General features: G+C 45.0%; 1 protein-coding gene across 2 annotated transcripts in view; it reads right to left on the bottom strand.

The window, feature by feature from the left end:
- Window positions 1-22,164, bottom strand: part of CRMP1 (collapsin response mediator protein 1) — a 109,530-nt gene that overhangs the window by 58,267 nt on the left and 29,099 nt on the right. The window contains exons 1-2 of one of the 2 annotated variants that reach the window (XM_077280129.1): window positions 17,979-18,168; window positions 3,330-3,418 (exon numbers count right to left, since the gene is read on the bottom strand). In XM_077280129.1, coding sequence (XP_077136244.1) covers window positions 3,330-3,418; window positions 17,979-18,017 — 128 coding nt within the window. In that variant the 5' untranslated portion in view covers window positions 18,018-18,168. Of the gene's footprint in view, window positions 1-3,329; window positions 3,419-17,978; window positions 18,169-22,164 lie in introns of those variants that run through there. The other variant, XM_077280128.1, reaches the window with a different exon arrangement.

Here is a 22,164-nt window from a genome sequence, read left to right as displayed (position 1 = left end):
CAACCCGGGAAAAGAAAACCCGAGCAGCTGTACCATGTAAACCTGCTAAAGGCCTGGAAGGACCGAGAATGTTTGGTCACAGAAGCAACTACGGTCATACAATCGGAGGTCCCTCTGGCACTCGCCAAGGACACAGCCGGGTGTGAGGTAAAAATCAATGATGACCTCACAAAACAGCAGCGGCGGGAGGCTCGAGCTTTGGTACAGCAGAATATGGATGTATTCTCAGAGCTGCCGGGGCGAACCTCAGTGATTCAGCATGGCATTGTCACTGAGCCCCAGGTAAAGGTGCGAATGAAACCCTACCGAGTGCCAGAAGCCCGAAGGCAAGCCATCGCGGCCGAGGTAAAGCAAATGCTTCAGTTGGGAGTCATTGAGGAGTCCTGAAGTGAGTGGGCTAGCCCCATTGTACTAATACCAAAACCTGATGGGTCATTACGCTTCTGTAATGACTTTAGGAAGTTAAATGAAGTGTCAAAATTTGACCTATATCCCATGCCACGGGTGGACGAGCTAATTGAGAGACTGGGGAAGGCACAGTACTTCACCACGCTGGATCTCACGAAAGGTTACTGGCAGGTTCCCTTAACAGAGTCAGCGAAAGAAAAGACTGCTTTTATAACCCCAGAGGGTCTCTTCCAATACGTTGTCTTACCTTTTGGGTTACATGGGGCTCCGGCCACATTCCAGAGGCTGATGGACATTGTGTTAGCACCACATAGAGATTACGCGTCGGCCTATTTGGATTACATAGTCATCTTTAGTACCGACTGGGATACCCATCTGTCCCAGGTACAAGCAGTGCTGGAATCTCTTAGAGCCGCAGGGTTAACAGCAAACCCAAAGAAAAGCCCAATAGGTCTCACGGAAGCCCGGTACTTAGGATACGTGATCGGCCGAGGGGTGATCAAACCTCAAGTGAACAAAATTGAGGCCATTCAAAACTGGCCCAAGCCCTTAAGTTCCAAACAAGTGAGGGCATTCCTTGGCATCATTGGGTATTACCGTCGATTTATACCCAATTTTGCTGGTAAATCGGCGTCCCTAACGGACCTGTTAAAAAGGGAAGAAAACGGTGATGGTCAAGTGGAATCCTCAAGCAGAGGAAGCTTTCCAGTCTCTGAAGTCAGCGTTGTGTGGACAGCCGGTCCTCATCAGCCCCGACTTCAAGAAAACCTTTATTGTGCAAACCGATGCCTCAGAGGTAGGCTTAGGAGCGGTGCTGTCGCAAGAGGTGAATGGGGATGAGCATCCAGTCACCTAATTAAGCAGGAAACTGACCCCGGCAGAGAAAAATTATAGCGTAGTGGAGAAGGAGTGCTTGGCGATTAAATGGGCCTTGGAGTCCCTACGCTACTATTTGCTCGGCCGTCAGTTTCGGTTGGTAACGGACCATTCACCCCTGGTCTGGATGAGAAATGCAAAAGAGAGGAATGCCCGAGTCACCAGATGGTTCTTGTCCCTACAAAACTTCAGCTTCTCTGTGGAACATCGGGCTGGGAAATCACAGGGAAATGCGGATGCCCTGTCTCGGGCACCATGTATGCTGACAAATGTTCAACCCCACAAGTCTGAACTGAGGGGGGAGTATGTAAGGCAGTGACCGGTGTCATATGCGAGGGTCGCTATGTATCCCCCAGGATGTGCTTAGAAGCATATTAGATCCGCTGGAGTGCCCTGTGCTCACAGCAGGTTTGCCTGTGAGACACAGGGAAGAATAAAAGTGAGTGTGAACTGGATCAAGTTATTTGAACCAGAAATTATTCAGGAAAACCCGGTATGGGCTTTTATTTTTGAAACGGACTGCAGGAAGGCAGTGGGGCCGGTCCGTTTCCTCCAGCCCAGATCTTATAGTGGCCCATGACCATAGAATCTGGAGGAAAGAAAAAAAAACCCTGCAAGAGAGTTGGGTGTGTCAATGTTGGTCTGGGAGTCAGACCTAGCAGGAGCTTTATGAGGAGCTCTGTCCGTGTGGCGCAACACGGGCCTGGCAGAGCCTGAAAAGCCTGACACCCCAGCGTACACAGTGGTGTATTACGTTCACGGCAACGGATTGTGGACTGTCGTTATTTTTTCCTGGCTGCATACTGAAAGACTTGTTGCTTATTTTCCCGGTTTGTGAGTATGCTGTGAAATAAACAAGACTTTGTTTGAACTTTATATGGGTCACTGCCTATTCACTGCACAGCAAGGACATCGCTACATCACAGTACATATGGAATGTTGGAAAAATTGGAGATGCAATATTGCTATATGAAAATTACAGTAAAAAGAAGATACTCAGCGCATAATACTCAGCGTAATTTTCCTATAGCAATATTGCATCTCCAATTTTTTCAATATTCCATATGTAAACAATGTAGCGTTTATCTAATGTAATTCCAATTTTTTAATTTCTTGGTAATTCAGAGCGCAACTATATATTTTTTTCAAAGAACAACTGGTATCAGATCAGTAGTGATCAGCAGCGATCACAGCTGTAATCACCTGTGATCAGAGAACAGCCACGATCACAGAACAGCCATGATCACCAGCCGTGATCAGTTCAGTAATTAGCCGTGATCACCAGCAGTGGTCAGAACAGCTGTAATCAGCCGCGATCAGAGAACAGCCGCGATCAGAGAACAGCCGCGATCAGAGAACAGCCGTGATCAGTTCAGTAATTAGCCGTAATTACCAGCAGTGATCAGAGAACAGTTATAATCAGCCATGAGCATAGAACAGCTGTGATCAGAGAACAGCCATGGTCAGAGAACAGCCATGATCAGAGAACAGCCGTGATCAGAGAACAGCCGTGATCAGAGAACAGCCGTCATCAGTGATTAGCCGTGATCACCAGCAGTGATCAGAAAACATCTATAATCAGCTATGATCAGTGATTAGCCGTGATGAGACACGATCAGTGGAGAATTGCAAAGATTGATTCATACAATCATTTTAGCTAAATTTTTCACCTTTAAAAGCCAAATGACTTTCCAAATAAAGAATAGCAATTACTGCCCTCCCCAATGTTTTCATTCTTGAAAATATGGTTTCTTTCTTCCAAAACAGTGCCACACCCATCCCTGGTTGTTAGTGGTATTACAACTTAAATGAGGCTCAGCTGTGATGACAGATACAACCGACTGACACGTGTAGCACCGATTTAGGGAGACAGCAGCCATGTTATCCTGGTCCTGGAGATCCCCTTTAATTTTCTTACTTTCTTCCCTATTGCCTGAATCTCTCAAACTTGTGAATAGCCTATGAAGAATTGCTGCCATTTCCTAACCTTACAAAAGGTGAACCGTGGAAATATTCTGTGGACATGACGTTACAGTAACACTTACTTAATAAGGCCATCTTCGAGGTAAATATCGGCGTAGAAGGACTGGTCATCATTAATGATTCTCCCTCCTTTGATGAGGAGTCGGTCACTCTGGAATAAAAGAAGAACAAGATTCATATTAAATAGATTCTCATGTGATATAAAAAAACATATTTAATGATAAATACTTGATATGACATTCTATATATTCCTGAAAGAAAAAAACAGATCATAAAGTGTAATTCTAAGTCAAGGGTCGTCTAAGATTTGAATCCATCTCTCATCTGCTCCCTGGTATCACGGCCGATCATCTTTCAGCTCTATCCATTGTCCTCCCTTTCCTGCTGCATCCTATAGTAATTGGACTATCCTGGAGACCACCCTGGAGCAAAGCGCCACCTCTGTAAAAGGTCTAAGGATGAATACAAGGGGAAATTGAGTCCTCCTATGTGTAATTTATGCTTAGTATAACTACAGCTGTTCTGTGAAGGTCTCAGATGTTTGTTTAAGAAAATTAGGGATCAAACAGCATCATGAAAACCAAGAAACACACCAGACAGGTCAAGGATAAAGCTGTGGAGGAGAAAAGCAGGGTTAGGTAATACAAAAATAGGCCAAGCTTTGAACATCTCACGGAACACTGTTCAATCCATCATCCAAAAATGGAAGGAGTATGGCACAACGACAAATCTACAAAGACATGACTGTCCATCTAAACTGACATCCCAAGCAAAGAGAGCACTAAATAGAGAAGCAGCCAAGAGGTCCATAGCTCAAGTGACAGAATCTGTTCACAGGACAACTATTAGGCTTCACTCACACTTGTGTACAAATAGGACGAATGCAATGAGATAAAAAAAAATCAGATTGCACTTGGACCAATGTTATTCAATGAGGCAGCGCAGATCAAATTGTAAATTGTTCTGTAAAAAATTAATTGCGGAGTAAAAAAAAACAGACGGCACACAGATGATAAGTGAGAAAAGAATCTTCACACTCTCCTGGATGAGAATAGGTCCGATTAGTGATACGCAAGTGTGAGCCAACCCTCAGTTGCATACTTCACAAATCTGTTTTTTTTATGGAAGACTGGCAAGAAGAAAGCCATTTTTAAAAGGAAGCTATAAGAATTCCCAGTTGCAGTTTGCAAGAAGCCATGTAGGGGACACAGCTAGAACATAGAAGAATGTGTTCGGGTTAGATGACACCAAAGTTGAATATTTTCGGCTATATGCAAAAAGCTATGTGTGGCAGAAAACTAACCCTGCACATCACCCTCGTAACACCATCCCCACCATCAAACATGTTGGTAGCAGCTTCATGCTGTGGGGAAGATTTTATTTACCAGGGGCAGGGTAGTTGGTCAGAGTTGATGGGAAGATGGATGGAGCTAAATACAGGGCAATAGTGAAGGAAAACCTGTGAGAAGCTGAAAAAGACTTGAGACTAGGGGTATCTTCATAGACGGGCCCCCTGGGACACTGAAGAATTGTCAGGCCCCCGATCAGGAAGCAGAGGGGGGCCATTTGTGTCAACTGAATGTGGGTTGAAATGTATTGCCATGTCACCGTCACAAGGCTGCTGACCTAGCAGAGGCAGACAGCTGACATGAGTGTGCCTGTCACAGACTGCACATGACAGTGACGTTGCCGGGGCATGATGTCACTGTCATGACCCACATGCAACAGGTAACTCACGTCAGCCACTGGCATCTGGTAGCTCGGCAGACATTGTAACATGAGCACCCCGGATCTAAGAAGAGGACGCCGTGCGGTGCATGGAGCGCAGTCAGGTAAGAAGGATCTTTTTTTTCTCTTTCTAATGTCACTGTGGATGTGGCATGATCCTGGGGCCAGGAAAAGGCACCTAGGAGACACAGCCAGGGACAAGGGACATAGGACCCTTGGCTCTGACTAGGCCCCTTGGCTAGACCCCACTGGCACTGGCTAGGGTTTCCTGGCTAAACCCCCTTGCCATGCTCCTTAGGTCCCTTGTCCAAGGCTGTGCCCCCTATCATAGGGCCAAGGTATTTAGGGGGCACAAAAAGGGTCAAGGGACATAGGGGGCCAGGATTGGGCACATTATTAAGTAAAAGGGGCAAGGATGAGGTACTTAAAGGGAACCTGTCAGGTTCCCCATGCCCTCCAATTCAGCAGCATTCACTTATTTATGAGTAAACTCCCTTCCTAATGAGCCCTGTGTAACATTTTTCTGCAAAAATGAGGTTTAAAAAAATAATGTATTTTGTCCCCATTTCCTATGCTAATGAGTATAGTGTATATTATTGGATTCTATGTCCTAATTGATCCTCTACATTTTCACAAAAATGCAATATTTGATCCAGTTCACACAAACTTGTATTAAAAAATGCAAGCAACATGTTAATAGGCAATAGTGATGAGCGAATATACTCGTTACTCGAGATTTCCTGAGCACACTCGAGTGACCGAGTATTTTTTAGTGCTCGGAGATTTATTTTTTCTTGCCGCAGCTGAATGATTTACATCTGTTAGCCAGCATAAGTACATGTGGGGGTTGCCTGGTTGCTAGGGAATCCCCATATGTAATCAAGCTGGCTAATAGCTGTAAATCATTCAGCTGCGGCAAGAAAAACTAAATCTCCAAGCACTAAAAATACTCGGAGGACCCCTGAGCGTGCTCGGGAAATCTCGAGTAACAAGTATATTCGCTCATCACTAATAGGTTACAATGCGTTTAAAGGGAAAATAATAACAGCACAAAACAAGACGGCACATAGAAGTAATCTGCTTTTACATCATAGGAAATGTCATTTTGGGTTATTGATGAAAAATTACATGTCTACAATTCCAGTTGGAAAAATTAGGACAATGTTCCATAAATGTTTCTAAAAGCATTCTCTAAATAAAAGAAAAAAAAGTTAGCAAAAAGTCCATCAATTAACTGGCAAAATGAGTGACAACATGTATTTAAGAAAAACGAATATCCCCCAAGGAAATGCTTTTAAATGTATCACAGTCTGACTGGTCCGCATGTGGAAATCCTACATCATATCACATCGTATCTACACAATTTTCTTTAATGTCCAAATACATTTAAAATGAAAAATTAAGCAACTTTGCAAAAGGTGTTAATTAAAAAATGTCCTATTGGGTTGAGGGTAGAGTTCCTATGCAGACCATTGTGTTTCAAAAAAAAATCCTAGTTGTAGTCTGATCCTAGGTTGGCTAGTAAGGGACATCCGGGGATAGTATGACTACATTATCAGACTACACAGGGTTTATTTGTAGTCTGTTACCATGGATACGTAAGTCTATACAGGAGCTGTACTCCAAACATGGCAACAGAAGTGAGTTAATAATTTTGCTGATTTACAACAATATCTTTTCCCAGTCACTAAACTTCTGAATGGCCATAACGAAGAGTTCTACTATATTCTTTTAGGTTTGTCTTAGGTCTTTATATTTTTAAAATAATAAAGGTTGTGTTGATGTCAATTATGATCTCAATGAAACAGGACCAATCAGTTCTACAAAAACTAACTTATAAGTGGGATGATTTTTAGGCCTCTGAACCATATGCCCACATTATCCATGGGACAATGACACAGATGGACCCCGTTTTGACATAAAGTCACTTAAACTGGATGGGGCACAAAACATAATGGTGACAAACACTGGCACTTCAGTTGGTGGCTACAGTAGATGGCATAGAGGTTTGGTGGCTACAGTACATGGCATAGAAGCTTGGTGGCTACAGTAGATGGCATAGAGGCTTGGTGGATACAGTAGATGGCATAGAGGCTTGGTGGCTACAGTAGATGGCATAGAGGCTTGGTGGCTACAGTAGATGGCATAGAGGCTTGGTGGCTACAGTACATGGCATAGAGGCTTGGTGGCTAAAGTAGATGGCATAGAGGCTTGGTGGCTAAAGTAGATGGCATAGAGGCTTGGTGGCTACAGTACATGGCATAGAGGCTTGGTGGCTACAGTAGATGGCATAGAGGCTTGGTGGCTACAGTACATGGCATAGAGGCTTGGTGGCTAAAGTAGATGGCATAGAGGCTTGGTGGCTAAAGTAGATGGCATAGAGGCTTGGTGGCTACAGTAGATGGCATAGAGGTTTGGTGGCTACAGTACATGGCATAGAGGCTTGGTGGTTACAGTAGATGGCATAGAGGCTTGGTGGCTACAGTAGATGGCATAGAGGCTTGGTGGCTACAGTAGATGGCATAGAGGCTTGGTGGTTACAGAAAGGGCACATTTACACTGGTTGATAAATTATTGTTCCTGGAAGAACTCATTCCCGTTGTGTGTGCTTGTGACGTTGGGTTTTAGCCCTGTAGTCCCAGTGCCCATGTTCCTCTTCAGTATTCCGCCCTTCTCTGAGCATGAGCATTGGCTTCACGTTCCTACTGCACAGGTGTCGGCGAGTTACTGGTACATCAGCTCACAGTGTTTCTGCATGCCGGAGAACGCTGGGAGTGTTACTACTAGTGACTTGCCGACACCTGTGCAGTAGGAACGTGAAGCCAATGCTCAGAGAGGGGTGGACGTCACCCGACCAGATGTCATAAGCACGCAGTAACGCTATGGGAGGCGATTCACCTGATAATAAAGCATGGACGCAGAGTTATGTTCCGGGCACTATTCTCCTCATAGCCTAAAAAAGGTCAGTTACACAAAGTGATAAAAGCGGATTTATCAACAACAGGGCAACTGATATGAGGCAAACAGGTAGGACTTTTTTCAGCAGTCTATAACCTGTATGCCCATATTAATAGGTGACATAGCTCAAAATTCTTGACAGATTCATTTTGAAAAAAACATTGTTCTCGACCCATATGTAAACAGGACATGTCCTGGCGAAAACACATTGTTCTATGAGCAAAGGATGACCACATTAACCATCATTCTGTGCGCCGACCTGACTAAACAGCCCATTATCGACAGCTGATCAGTTTGCATGTAACTGATTGGTGGTCGTTTAACAGCCACAGTTGGCCTATCTAAATGCAACTTATCTCAACTGGCAAATACAGTCTTTGGTCACAATTGCTGGTAAGGGTAATGAGGCTTCTGTTGGTTGACTTGCATTTGAATTAGTCCACATTTACTTAGTCAGGATCCACCAAGCCCTTCAAGCCACCTAAAAACAACTAGGCCGGGTTACACAAGTAATCGGCTTTTTGGCCACCAATATTGGCCAGCCCAAGATTTATCTTTATGGTCAAGATCACAACTTGGGGTTCGCAATTCCACCTACAGCCAGGAACAAGTTGGAAGAAAATTACCTATAGTCTCTCAAGTCAACTGCAAACATTTGTTCACAGGACAGAGTAACATAAGCAGACCAAGAATGACCCTGGCTTGACTACAGAACCACCTGTCTGTATGTACTGACTTAGGGACTCCCACACAATGGTAATATGGTCAGACAGGAGTCCAGTAAAAATGAACACTATTGTGTAAGTGTACGGTGGAGAGAATGTTAGGAGGTCATTAGAGCAGATCCCAGGACGATAACGCTGAGATGTGGGCGCAGCTGATCAAGAACGTCCAGAGTATAGTCCAAATAATTTTATCATGCCAAGAAAATATGTGATGCGCATTTCGGCACGGGAACAGAACCGTCATAAGGGCATGCCGATATAATAATTTGGACTTTGCAGACTAGATGAAAGGGAAGTGGGTAAGACTCAATACTTGAGTAGGTGTGAATCGATTTGCACAACCTGGGTCATTGGTCAAGACCGTAATTTGTGGCCATAGGACGGGAGCCATGAGAACTGTTCCTAACCTGAAGGCTTCCGCAAATCTCCTTTTGATTATCTGGCTTGGCATGACTTCACATGTGAATGATATCATGCCAGGCCGGCTAATCAAAAAAAGAGCAGAGGATGCAGTCAGTTAGTAGGCAGTTCTCAAGTCTCCCGTCCTATGGCCACAAATTATTGCGGTGGGCGATGGAACGAGTAGTGAGTATCGATTCTCACCAACTCTACTCACACAACATGTCTAAGCTCCATCTTTAATGTGTATATAAGGGATAGCTTGTGACGCATAGGTCAAGTATACCCAAAGGAGTTCATTCACCGGAAAGACAATATGGAGTATCCTTTACCTCTATCTGAAGGAAACCATTTTCCTATTGTATAGAAAGAAAAAGAGTAATTGCCGAAATTGAGACACCACAAAAAAAAGTATATCACACTGTTGTACAGATCTGAGCCTACTGCGGGGAAATACAATAGAAAATCCTCTGAATTTACAGTATATCTATAAAGGCTGGAGCACACACTGTGCCTAAGGGGGATTTAGGAAGATGCAATGTGCTTTAACTAGAAGCCACATGGCAGATCAGCTTCATATTCCAACATTGGGTTTATGAATTTATTATATTCACAATGAATTACATATTCAAGCAGCAACAAAATAAGCGTATTACTATTAACATGTATGAATGGAAATGAGGTGAGTGATGGAACGATTATTGAATCTAAGTCATAGCTTAAAGGGAACCTGTCACTGCATCCGTGCTGCCTGAACCACGAGCAGCATGAATCGGTACTTGGCTGGGAGATTGCAGCCAGGTATATTTTTGAAAAGTCCCAAGCAGTAGACTATAGGGAGAGACCGGAGTAGTCCAGTGTGACCCTGCACCACTCCAGCCGATTGCCAGGTCTCTTGCTATACAGCATACACATATGGGAGAGACCTGTCAATCCACGCTGGAGCGTTTCAGAGAAGGACATACCTGTCTGCAACTGTGCTGCCAGGCTTTCATTTGTGCTGCCTGTGGTTCGGGCAGCATGAATCTAGTGATAGGTTCCATTTAACTTCCACATGTAAATTGAAGGGTTTGTGATGAACGAACGTGGTCGGATAAGGTGTTATCGGAGCACAATATGTGCTAATAGAGTGTCTTCGGAGTGCTCGAAAACTATGCTCGCCTCCCCATGTCTACATGCCTCACGGCTGTTCAACAGTCGGAACACATGCAGGGATTGTCTAACAAACAGGAAATCCCTCCATGTCTTGCAGCTGTAAACCAGCCGCGGGGTCTCAAACATATTATTCGAGCACACCGATCTCACTATTAACACATGCATCTTTGTATAACACCTTAGGCTTCTTTCACACTTCCGTCGGTACGGGGCCGCCACGAAGCGTCGGCACGACGTACCGAAGGAAGTGGGAAGTGTTTGCTTTCACACTTCCGTCTGCGTTGCCGAGCAGGAAAGATCGTAAGAGCGATATTTCCTGCTGGGCATGCGCAGTCTGAAACACTGGAAGCGACGTACAGAAAAACGTTCCCTTGAACGTTTTTCTGTGATGACGGGCTGCCAAAATCCAACGCATCCAGTGCACGACGGACGCTATGTGTGGCCATACGTCGCGATCCGTCTACAATTCAAGTGTATGGGAAAATGCAGGATCCTGCATTTTCAAAAATCAACGGATTGCGACGTAAGCAGAAAGACGGAAGTGTGAAAGAGGCCTTATCCGCGCACGTTTGCTCATCACTAGTTTCAGCCTGTGCATCATAATTTCACTAATTAAAGTCAGATTCTGAATTGTTAGCCTTCTTTTAATCTGCTTTATATTATCTGACTGTAGATTTTTTTATTCTAATCTCTATAGATGACTATGGGGGCAGCCATGTTGCTTGAGCCGTTGCTTTGCTCGGTGAACAGCAGTTCAGAGCTTTGCTTTCACCCCTTAATCCATAACAGATTTGCACTGGCAGATTTTCAGCTCCACCATGTAACATATAACACTCACAGAAGGCCACTTTTAGAAATTAGACTTTTCTATATTTGATTGCATATCGCGTTTGTGTAAGTAGACATGAAGACAGTGTTACAGTAAGGATTGCCCACATGACAGCCCACGTGCATCATAAGGCTACTTTCACACATCAGGTTTTTATGCTCAGGCTAAATCCGGGTAATGTTTAAAAAACGGATCCGACCTAAATTCAGAAAAACTGATGCGCCGGATCCGTTTTTTAGCTGGATCAGGTCTTCTTTAATGCGCATGGATTTTTTGACTTCCTGGTTCGAGAGAGAGAGAGAGACCCAAATGGCAAATCTGCATGATTTCATGAATTCATGATCCATTGAAAATTGTTTATCCGGCGGCCGGAGAAAACGGACATAGTAAAGTTTTTTGTGTCCGTCAAAAAAACGGACAGCGGCGGATCCTGGAATGGAAGCCTATGGCGTTGGATCCGTCAAATGACGGAATCCGGAGACGGAATCCGTTTTTTTAACTGAGCATGCTCCGATTTTTTTAGGATACAATTAGCTGGATCAGCTAGTCGGATCCGGCGAAAAAACTGATCCGTCGCATCACTTTTTCACAATCTGCGACGGATCCGTTTTTTTCAAAATTCGACAGATTGTAACTGATGGCAAAAAAGTGATGTGTGAAAGCTCCCTAACAATATGATAAAACATACAATTGTTAAAGGGGGGCTCTAAATTTTTTTTTATAAGAAGGTGTAGGCACAAAGCAGCGGATACATTACAATAACTTTCTCACCCAGTGGATTTAGTAAACTGTTTGGCAGTGAGGAAGTTCCACTCACGCACATGTGACCTCTGCAGTCAATCACTTGCCTTAGTGGTTACATGTCATGTGACCATAAGCCATGAGGGCAGTGATTGGCAGAAGTAATTAGAACACATGACTTCCGGAGAGTTCACATAGACCGGCAGAACTGCTAGGAAGGTGGCATAAGAATGGCGGGGAGAATTAAATGGAATCTATCAGGTCCCACGAGGCTCCTAAACCACAACCAGAGGGCTAAATTGCCCATACTGCATTAGAACAAAGTCCTTGGTGTCCCACAAAAAATGTTTTTTTTTATTGTAAAAAAAATATTTTAAAAGAGTAACTCATTTCATGACAATTAGCCAGGAATAATCCGGTCGGGCACTGCTACCCTCAAACTAGTTTGGTCTCATTTCGGATAATCATGTCACTCTGGGCATGATTGACAGCCATTGCTACTGTACACTACATTTCATAACCGTGCATGCGCAGGACGATCACTATGAGCATTCCATCCTGAGCATGCCCAAGACGACCACTCCGAGCAGCCCATCCTGAGCATGCAAAGGACGACCACTCCGGGCAGCCCATCCTGAGCATGCGAAGGACGACCACTCAGAACAGCCCATCCTGAGCATGCACAGGATGACCACTCCGAGCAGCCCATCCTGAGCATGCGCAGGACGACCACTCCGAGCAGTCCATCCTGAGCTTGCGCACGATGACCACTCAGAACAGCCCATCCTGAGCATGCACAGGACAACTACTACGAACTGCCCATCTTGAACATGAGCAGGACGACCACTCCGAGCAGCCCATCCTGAGCATGCAGAGGACGGCCACTCCGAGCAGCCCATCCTGAGTATGCAGAGGACGGCCACTCCGAGCAGCCCATCCTGAGCATGCAGAGGACGGCCACTCCGAGCAGCCCATCCTGAGCATGCAGAGGACGGCCACTCCGAGCAGCCCATCCTGAGCATGCACAGGACAACTACTACGAACTGCCCATCTTGAACATGAGCAGGACGACTACTCCGAGCAGCCCATCCTGAGTATGCAGAGGACGGCCACTCCGAGCAGCCCATCCTGAGTATGCAGAGGACGGCCACTCCGAGCAGCCCATCCTGAGCATGCAGAGGACGGCCACTCCGAGCAGCCCATCCTGAGTATGCAGAGGACGGCCACTCCGAGCAGCCCATCCTGAGTATGCAGAGGACGGCCACTCCGAGCAGCCCATCCTGAGTATGCAGAGGACGGCCACTCCGAGCAGCCCATCCTGAGCATGCACAGGACAACTACTACGAACTGCCCATCCTGAGCATGCAGAGGACGGCCACTCCGAGCAGCCCATCCTGAGTATGCAGAGGACGGCCACTCCGAGCAGCCCATCCTGAGTATGCAGAGGACGGCCACTCCGAGCAGCCCATCCTGAGTATGCAGAGGACGGCCACTCCGAGCAGCCCATCCTGAGTATGCAGAGGACGGCCACTCCGAGCAGCCCATCCTGAGTATGCAGAGGACGGCCACTCCGAGCAGCCCATCCTGAGTATGCAGAGGACGGCCACTCCGAGCAGCCCATCCTGAGTATGCAGAGGACGGCCACTCCGAGCAGCCCATCCTGAGTATGCAGAGGACGGCCACTCCACGCAATCCATCTTGAGCATGCACTGGATGACCACTCTGAGCAGCCCATCTTGAGCATGCGCAGGACGACCACTCCGAATATCACATCCTGAGCATGCAGAGGACGGCCACTCCGAACGTCCCATCCTGAGCAAGCGCAGAAAATGTTGATGATCGCTCCCTGCTTCATCTGTGCATTACGCATGCCGATAAGGCCATAGTGAGGCGGTGCTGGAATAAGGTGCACAGCCTTCCAAAGCAAGTACAGAGCTAACCCAGCATCACTAGACTGGATCAGGAAGGAACACTCAGAGTGGACTTTTTGCGCACCCACGGGGCTGGAATGCAGTGCACAGCATGAATGGAAGTCACTACGGCTTTCTGGGCATGTGCAGAATTCACCCGGCATCATTAGATATGCTCAGGAACAGATGTCATGCGCATGCAAGGTGCTGCAATGACGTGCATGGGAGGGAAGGATGTCAAGTGATACCCCGCCGGACTAGTCCTAGCTAATTAGCATAAAATGAGCTGCACTTTTAAAGTTTTTATTACATTAAAGAAACCATTGAGTGAGACATCAGGGACTTTGCTGAAATGCAGTAATAGGCCAATTTACACTTATGGTGTCGGTTCGGGGACCATGATAAGATTCAACAGGTGGGTAATGGGTTATGCTTATTTTGTGCCCACTTTTAAAACCTGTTGGAACATGTTGGACAACCCCTTTTAAATAAAAAAATACAGTATGCAATAATCTAACGTGTCACAAAGAGAAGATAGTGATACTGAAACTTGAGGCATTTGGGCATGGACTGCGCCAGGAATGTGTCTGCGGCATGATGACCATGTTGGCCACGTGACAGCGCATGCAGCCTCACAATCTGACAGCCGGATGGTCGGAGAAGTAACACCAGATCCTCCTGCTGATGTCTTGTCAGCCCTCATTGTGGATGACTTGGAATAAGGAAGGTGATAATTTATTATAATCTGTGCACACCCCACGGCTCAACGCCTTGGGCATCGGCACTCCAGCAACCATGTAAAAATCCCAAACCCAGCACATACGGTATGTTTCCTATGTCAGAGATTTACAATGAGAAGGATCAATGTGTAATGATTGCTCCGTCCACATTTACTGACCCCAAGGACAGGAAGCCCCTATCAATACACAGCGGAGATACACGGCCGGCTGACACCAGGGCGGAGGACGGTAGAAATTTATCTGGCTCTAGAACAGAGCAAATGCCATTCCTAGGGTCAGAATTATCACAGAAGGTCACAATGGACACATACTTTTAAAGCCTTGTAAAAAAAACCCATTAAGGCTCCACTATAAAAAGAAATGCTGATCGCTAATGTCCTCCAAAAAATAGAATTATTTTCTTCGTGTTCATAAGCTTCTTATGGTATTTCAGAATAAGCTACAAGGGCAAAATCATAACTTATGTGTCCGGGCGGTATGTGCAATGTATGCTGGGAAGGAGACCCTAAGCATTGTAGGGGGTCCTACAGGTCAGGACCTCACCAGGCTAAACCACAGGGTATAAAAGCCTATAGGTACAGTAGATATGGATTTATTAAATAAATTATAAATTAGACAGACAGACAGATATGAGACAGATAGATATACAGTAGATAGATGAAATATAGTAGATAGATAATAGATAGATAGATAGATGGATAGATAGATAGATAGATAGATAGATAGATAGATAGATAGATAGATAGATAGATAGATAGATAGATAGATAGATAATAGATAGATAATAGATAGATAGATAATGGATAGATAGATAATAGATAGATAATAGATAGATAATAGATAGATAATAGATAGATAGTAGATAGATAGGTATACGATAGAAAGATAGATAATAGCTAGATAATAGATAGATAGAAAGATAAATAATAGATACATAGATAGATAATAGATATATATAGACTATATGGTGGCCCGATTCTAACGCATCGGGTATTCTAGAATTGCCAATTTGGTGCAGGATTTCAACTGCATGCCTGGCCGGCCACGACCAATCAGCGACATTAGCGCGAGATTTAAACACAGTGCGCGACCAATCAATGAAGCAGTGTTTAAATCCCGCGCCAATTCGCGGCCGGACTGTGCATGTCGCTGATTGGTCAGTGAAACGTGATTTAAATCCCGCGCCAATGTCGCTGATTGGTCGTGACCGGCCAGCCCGTGACTGCGCCTGTCGCTGTCATCTGGAGTCATACCGCAAAGCATTACTGGGACCGGAGCATTGCGAGGAGCGGGAAAAGCTGCCAGGGATGCCGGAAGGTGAGAATATCATGATTTTTTTTATTTTTTATTATTTTTAACATTATATGTTTTTACTATTGATGCTGCATAAGCAGCATCAATAGTAAAAAGTTGGTCACACTTGTCAAAAAGCGGCGACGGACCCGGAAATGCTGCAGGCAGCGTTTCCGGGTCTGTCACAGAATGACGGCACATCGCTAGTGCATGTCCAGTATGGCATGCGTTGGCGATGCGCCCGGTAACAGGATTAATGACAGTGTTAACGGACTGCTAAAATGCTATGTGGGCGCTGACTGGAGGGGAGTATGGAGGGGCCAATTCGCGGCCAGACTGTGCCTGTCGCTGATTGGTCGTGGCCGGCTGGGCGCGATCAATCAGCGACACGGGATTTCCGTGACAGACAAACAGACAGAAGTGGACCTTAGACGATTATATACTGTATATAGATAATAGATAGACAGATAACAGATAGATAGACAATAGATAGATAATAGATTGATAGATGATAAAGAAAAAGAAAACAAAAAGCAGCACCAAAAGAAAACAAAGGGTGCAAAAAATCCTTCCAGGTATATACCAAACCTCATGCTATTATCCAGAAAAATGAAGGCAGCACTCCAATAGAAAAAGTAAATGTGGTTTATTGGCCCATGTGCGATGTTTCAGTCCAGGATGTGGACCTTTCTCAAGCCTAGATGATAGATAGACAATAGATAGATAATAGATAGACAATGGATAGATAGATAATGGAAAGATAGATAGATAATGGATAGATAGATAGATAATAGATAGATGATATATAGATAGATAATAGATATAGATAGAGAGATAGATAGATAGATAGATGAGATAGATAGATAATAGATAGATGACAGATAGATAGATGATAGATAGAGAACAGATAGATAGAAAATAGATAGATACAGAGATAGATAGATGATAGATGATTGATAGATAGATAGATAATAGATAGATAGATAGATAGATAGATAGATAATAGATAGATAGATAGATGATTGATAGATAGATAGATAGAAGATAGATAGATAGATAGATAATAGATAGATAGATAGATAGATAGATAGATAGATAGATACAGAGATAGATGGATAGATGGATAGATAGATAGATAGATACAGAGATACAGAGATAGATAATAGATAGATAGATAGATAGATAGATAGATAGATAGATAGATAGATAGATGTATAACCTGTCCTACAATCTCTCACACACATTACTGGCTGTCGCCGATTCCCCTCCAATTAAAAATAAATAAATGAGCTAAATTACACACAATTCTTCGGGCGTGCCATGTGATTCCATTTGTGAGGTAATTCATGAAGCTGATCTCACCACAATGTGATTTCTTAGTCTTTATGGCAATGACATTACCACTTGTGATCGGACCCCGCGCACCGGTGCCCCTGATGCCATCAGTCTGGACCCCTTCCTGAGGTCTGCGCTGCTGTGTGATAGCCCAGGACTGATGGTGTGTCCTGTATGTCGCCGGTAGTCACAGTGACTTGTATTAAAGGGACAGGCAGCCTATTCATCAGGAGAGCAGGACGGCGGAGCAGCCATTGTCCACACCACCATTGATCCCCTACCTCAATAGCTCTGCATGAGCTGGTGCCAGGCGTACATGTGGGGGTGTTGTCTGTCATGGCGCCGGCTCTTATGTCTCTATAATCACAGGGACTATTTTTATAACACTGCTATTATGTCTGCGAGACTGAGCGCAGAATACGCGGGGTCAGATCTGTGCCATCTGCATAGTACAAATCCCCCTATATTCAGATCCAGCCCGGCACATGCAGAACGTGGAGAGGAATAATAATTCCCTTACTACCTATATCTTCTTAAAGGGCAATACCCCCTAATTCTGCATGCACAGCCCAGACACTGCTCCCACCCCGGTGATCACAGATTTGCACCAGAATACAACACAAAGCTACTAAATCCTCCCAAGCCCCCCGAGCACAGACATTATTTATGGATCTGGGGTGGGGGGTGCCTATAATCAGACCCAGCTGGGGAAAGAAGAGAATGTAACCTATATAAAACACATAATAAAGGCAGAGGACTCCCCCCTTCCTGATCACTATCCCCCCATTCATCCTGTGCACTGATCAGCAATGCATGCATGCAGCCAGCAGCATCACTAACAAAGGGACAGCGCCTGGTGCTGAAATCTGCGCTCCCCCCACCACCACCAGCTCCTTACCGTGATGTGAGGAATGCTCTTCTTCCCCTGGTAAGACATGATTTATCTTGCAATGAAAAAGTTACAAATAAAAATTACTGGAAGTTCCCTGTACAGAAAAAAATAGAGTTATTTAAAAATAAATATATTATATGTGCCCCCTCTTATCAGCTGCAGTGATGCAAGGCAGAGCCTGCCCTGGAGATCGCTCACAGCTCCTCCTAGAGGCGGCAGGGCATCACTGCACCTTCTCTAAGCTCAGCCCAGGAAGCTCTCACTAAGCAGCTGCCAATGACAGGGGGCAGTGACTGCTGCTGGCCTCTTATCCCTCCATCTGCAGTGGCCTATTTACTGGGAGCTGCACGCTACGCAGGTTATTACTGCATCAGTGTGCACAGGCTCCTCTGCCATATTACACGTCACATTACATAAAAAAAAAATAGGAAAAAACACTGGTGGAATTTGAAAAAATTGGTGTAATATGGTGGCTCAATTCTGCCACTCCATATTTATTAAAGAGAAGCTGTTAGTATGGCCAAAAGTCCAAGAGTCTTTATCATGCACCACCGGCGGCTCCGCGCTGACTCGGTCAGACCATAGAAAATCCAAGATTTGGAGGCCCCAGGGAAAATGGAGATGAAACCAAACCTTTATTCCATCCATTGTACTTCACCATGTGATTTCTAAGGATGAAATAAAGGTTATGTTTTATCCCCATTTTCCCCAGTGCCTCGGAGTCTTGGATTTAGTATGACCAAAAGGTTATAGACGCCTCCTCCTTTTCTTGTTACTTTTAGGCTGTAGCACATCTACTAAAAAATGATGTGATAAATGGCGTAAAACAAAAAAATGAAGCTTAGGCTGCTAGAACAATGAAATGTTGCAATTTGTGCTAAAATTTAGGCCCAAACGCTGTCCTAAAAATTTCACAATTTACTTTAATTAGTTTCTGTATTTTCATGTAAAAAGTTGATCAAATGCAGCCAGGAGTTAGACCGATCTACAGGTATACAAACTCACACAGAAGGAATGGGTGTGCAGGGTCAGCAGGACTTAAAGGCTCTCTCTGTGTAGATTTGCCCAGGGATATCATGACTCCCATGCTCTGTGTGTGTGTGGGCGGGATCAGTGGGACTCAAAGCGCTCTCTATGCAGATGGGTGTGGTTAGCTGGATTCATAAGCTCTTTCTATTTGTGTGGACTGGGTGACTCATGGGATGTCTCTATCCAGATGAGTATGGTCAGCAGGACTCGCAGGCTCTCTGTGTGTGTGGTCGGCATCAGCAGGACTCACATGCTCTGTGTGTAGGCGTGGTTAGCAGGACTCACAGGTTCTCTCTATGTGTGAGGGCTGGATCAGCAGGACTCACAGGCTGTGTGTGTGGGCTGGATCAGCAGGACTCACAGGTTCTCACTATGTGTTTGGGCTAGATCAGCAGGACTCACAGGCTCTTTGTGTGTGAGAGAGCAGGGTCGGACTGGCCCACCGGTGCCAACGGAGCAGCAGTTGGAGACAGGAGCCTGTCTGCGCTGCTAAGGAGAAATTAATATTCACACTTACCCACGCCCCTATGGGCATGGAGAGGAGTAAATATTCATTTTACTTTAATAGCGGGCAGTGTTAGCAGGCTGAGGCTAACACTGCCTGCAGGGTAGACGCTAGAATGTATGGGCTGATTCCAGGCATGATGTAATTTCCGGGAGACAGCTAGAATGTATGGGCTGAAGTCAGGACCTGGAAGGAGCCCATACATTCTAGCTACAACCGACAAAGCTGCCGGCAACGAACATGCTGCCGGGATGTGCTGCGGCTGCGGGAACCATGCGGAGAGGTGAGTGGTGCTGTGTGTCTGTGGGTGTGCGTGCGTGAGCGGTGCATTGCTGTGTATGTGCGACTGCAGGAGTAGTGCGGTGCTGTGTGTGTGTGTGAGTGAGAGTGGTGCAGCTCTGTGTATGTGTGTGTGTGGGAGTGAGAGTGGTGCGGTGCTGTGTGTGTGTGTCAGTGGTGCGATGCTGTGTGTGTGTGACAGTTGTGCTGTGTGCGTGTATTGGAGGGGGCAATGATGTGGGTGATGGAGAGAGCAGTGATGGGGTGGTGGGGGAGAAGGCAATGTTGGTGGTGGTGGAAAGGACGATGGGGTGGTGAGGGAGGAGGCAATGATGGAGTGGTGGAATGGGCAATGAAAGGGTGCTGGGGGGAAGGCAATGATGGTTGTGGTGGAAAGGACAATGATGGTGGTGGGGGGAGGCAATCATGGAGAGGGCAATAATGGGAGTGGTGGGGGAGAAACCAGTGATAGAGGTGGTGGAAAGGGCAATGATGGGGTGGTATGGGAGAAGGCAATGATGGCTGTGGTGGAAAGGACAATGATGGTAGTTGTGGAATGGGCAATGATGGGGTAGTGGGGGAGAAAGCAATAATGGAGGTGGTGGAAATGGCAATGATAGGGGTGGTGAGTGAGAAGGCAATGATGAAGGTGGTGAGAACAATGATGGGGTGGAGGGGGAGAACAATGATGAAGGTGGGGGGCTGCATAATACCCTATGAGGGGGGCTGCATTATACCCTATGAGAGAGGCTGCATTATACTATACGAGGGGGGCTGTGTTATACTATATGAGGGGCTGCATTATACTTTATGATGGGCTACATTATATTCTGCGGGGGGCTGCATTATATTCTGTGTGGGGGCTGCATTATTCTCTCAGTGGGCTATATTATATTCTGGGGGGCAACATTATACTATATGAAGGGAGGTGACTACAATATATTCTATCGGGGGCTGCATTATACTCTGAGGGGGCTACATTATATTCTGTGGAGGGGCTGCATTATACTATGAGGAGGGCTGCATTATACCCTATGAGAGGGCTGCATTATATTCTGTGGGGGGGCTGCATTATACCCTATAAGGGGGGCTGCATTATATTCTAAGAGGGGGGCTTCATTATATTCTATGAGGGGGTCTGCATTATATTCCATAAGGGAGACTATATTATATTCTATGAGAGGGCTACTGTATATTCTATGAGGGGGCTACATTATATTCTATGAGGGGGCTACTTTATATTCTAAGAGGGGGCTACATTATATTCTATGAGGGGGTCTGCATTATATTCCATGAGGGAGGCTACATTATATTCTATGAGAGGGCTACTGTATATTCTATGAGGGGGCTACTATATATTCTAAGAGGGGGCTACATTATATTCTATGAGAGGGCTACTGTATATTCTATGAGGGGGCTACATTATATTCTATGAGGGGACTACTTCATATTCTAAGAGGGGGCTACCCCAACCATTGCTCCATAATTAAGATGATCAGTAGATAAAAACAAAGGAGTGCTCACAGTAGTAATGAAATAATAGTCATGTCAATAGATGTAAACTCAATTTTTAAGTAATGATAACTACTGATAAGCCGGACAAGTCTAGACAAGATGGACAGTCGGAAAATTATCAATAGAAACCAAAACAAAGCACCACAAAACCGACCAGAAGTCCAAAATAATATAATCTTTATTAATGTAAAATTTGAGTTAAAAGCATTAAAAAAGGGGGAAAACCAATGCAGATACGAATTATAGGCCACAATGCCTTAATTTAAATGGTATAAGAACATACATAGAAAAACAAGGACGCGTACCCAGGAGGAAATATACTAAGAATATAGCTGAATAGAGCACAAAATTGTGAAGTCATATAGACTAGAGAGGGATCACAGTTACAATTGTGTAGGCACAAATACATAAAAAGGTAATCATATAGGGGATTGTTACCCTGTACCCTGTGCCCTAATAAAAGGTGAACACAACTATCAATATAAAAGTAAAAGTGTACTCTGTGGAACAATCATGTGTACAAAAATCAACCGATAAAAAAACAACTAATGATTCACAGGGTAAAAACAATATAGTGAGTGTTAAAGTACAAAGGAGTGAATACTCAAAATGTAGGAGAAAAAATAAATAGCAACGTGGATAATCACTCACAGTGTGTCACAGTGTGTCTGCAGATCCCTGGCTCCTGGATGGCGTCCTCCCCAACGCACGTTTCGGCTCTTTGCCTTATAGTATACTCTGATATTAGCGCGTTTTACCACACAATTGGTGGTCTCGTATTTATTTCTATGAAGCTACATAGTGGGCCCCAAGAATGATTTTCTCTGGTGGGCCCAAGGTTCTCCAATCTGACACTGGGGGTAA

The sequence above is a fragment of the Ranitomeya variabilis genome, chromosome 1 (assembly GCF_051348905.1).
Source record: "Ranitomeya variabilis isolate aRanVar5 chromosome 1, aRanVar5.hap1, whole genome shotgun sequence".
Classification (NCBI taxonomy): Eukaryota; Metazoa; Chordata; class Amphibia; order Anura; family Dendrobatidae; genus Ranitomeya; species Ranitomeya variabilis.
Note: the sequence above shows the minus strand (reverse complement) of the source record. Positions and strands in the feature narration are given on the sequence as shown.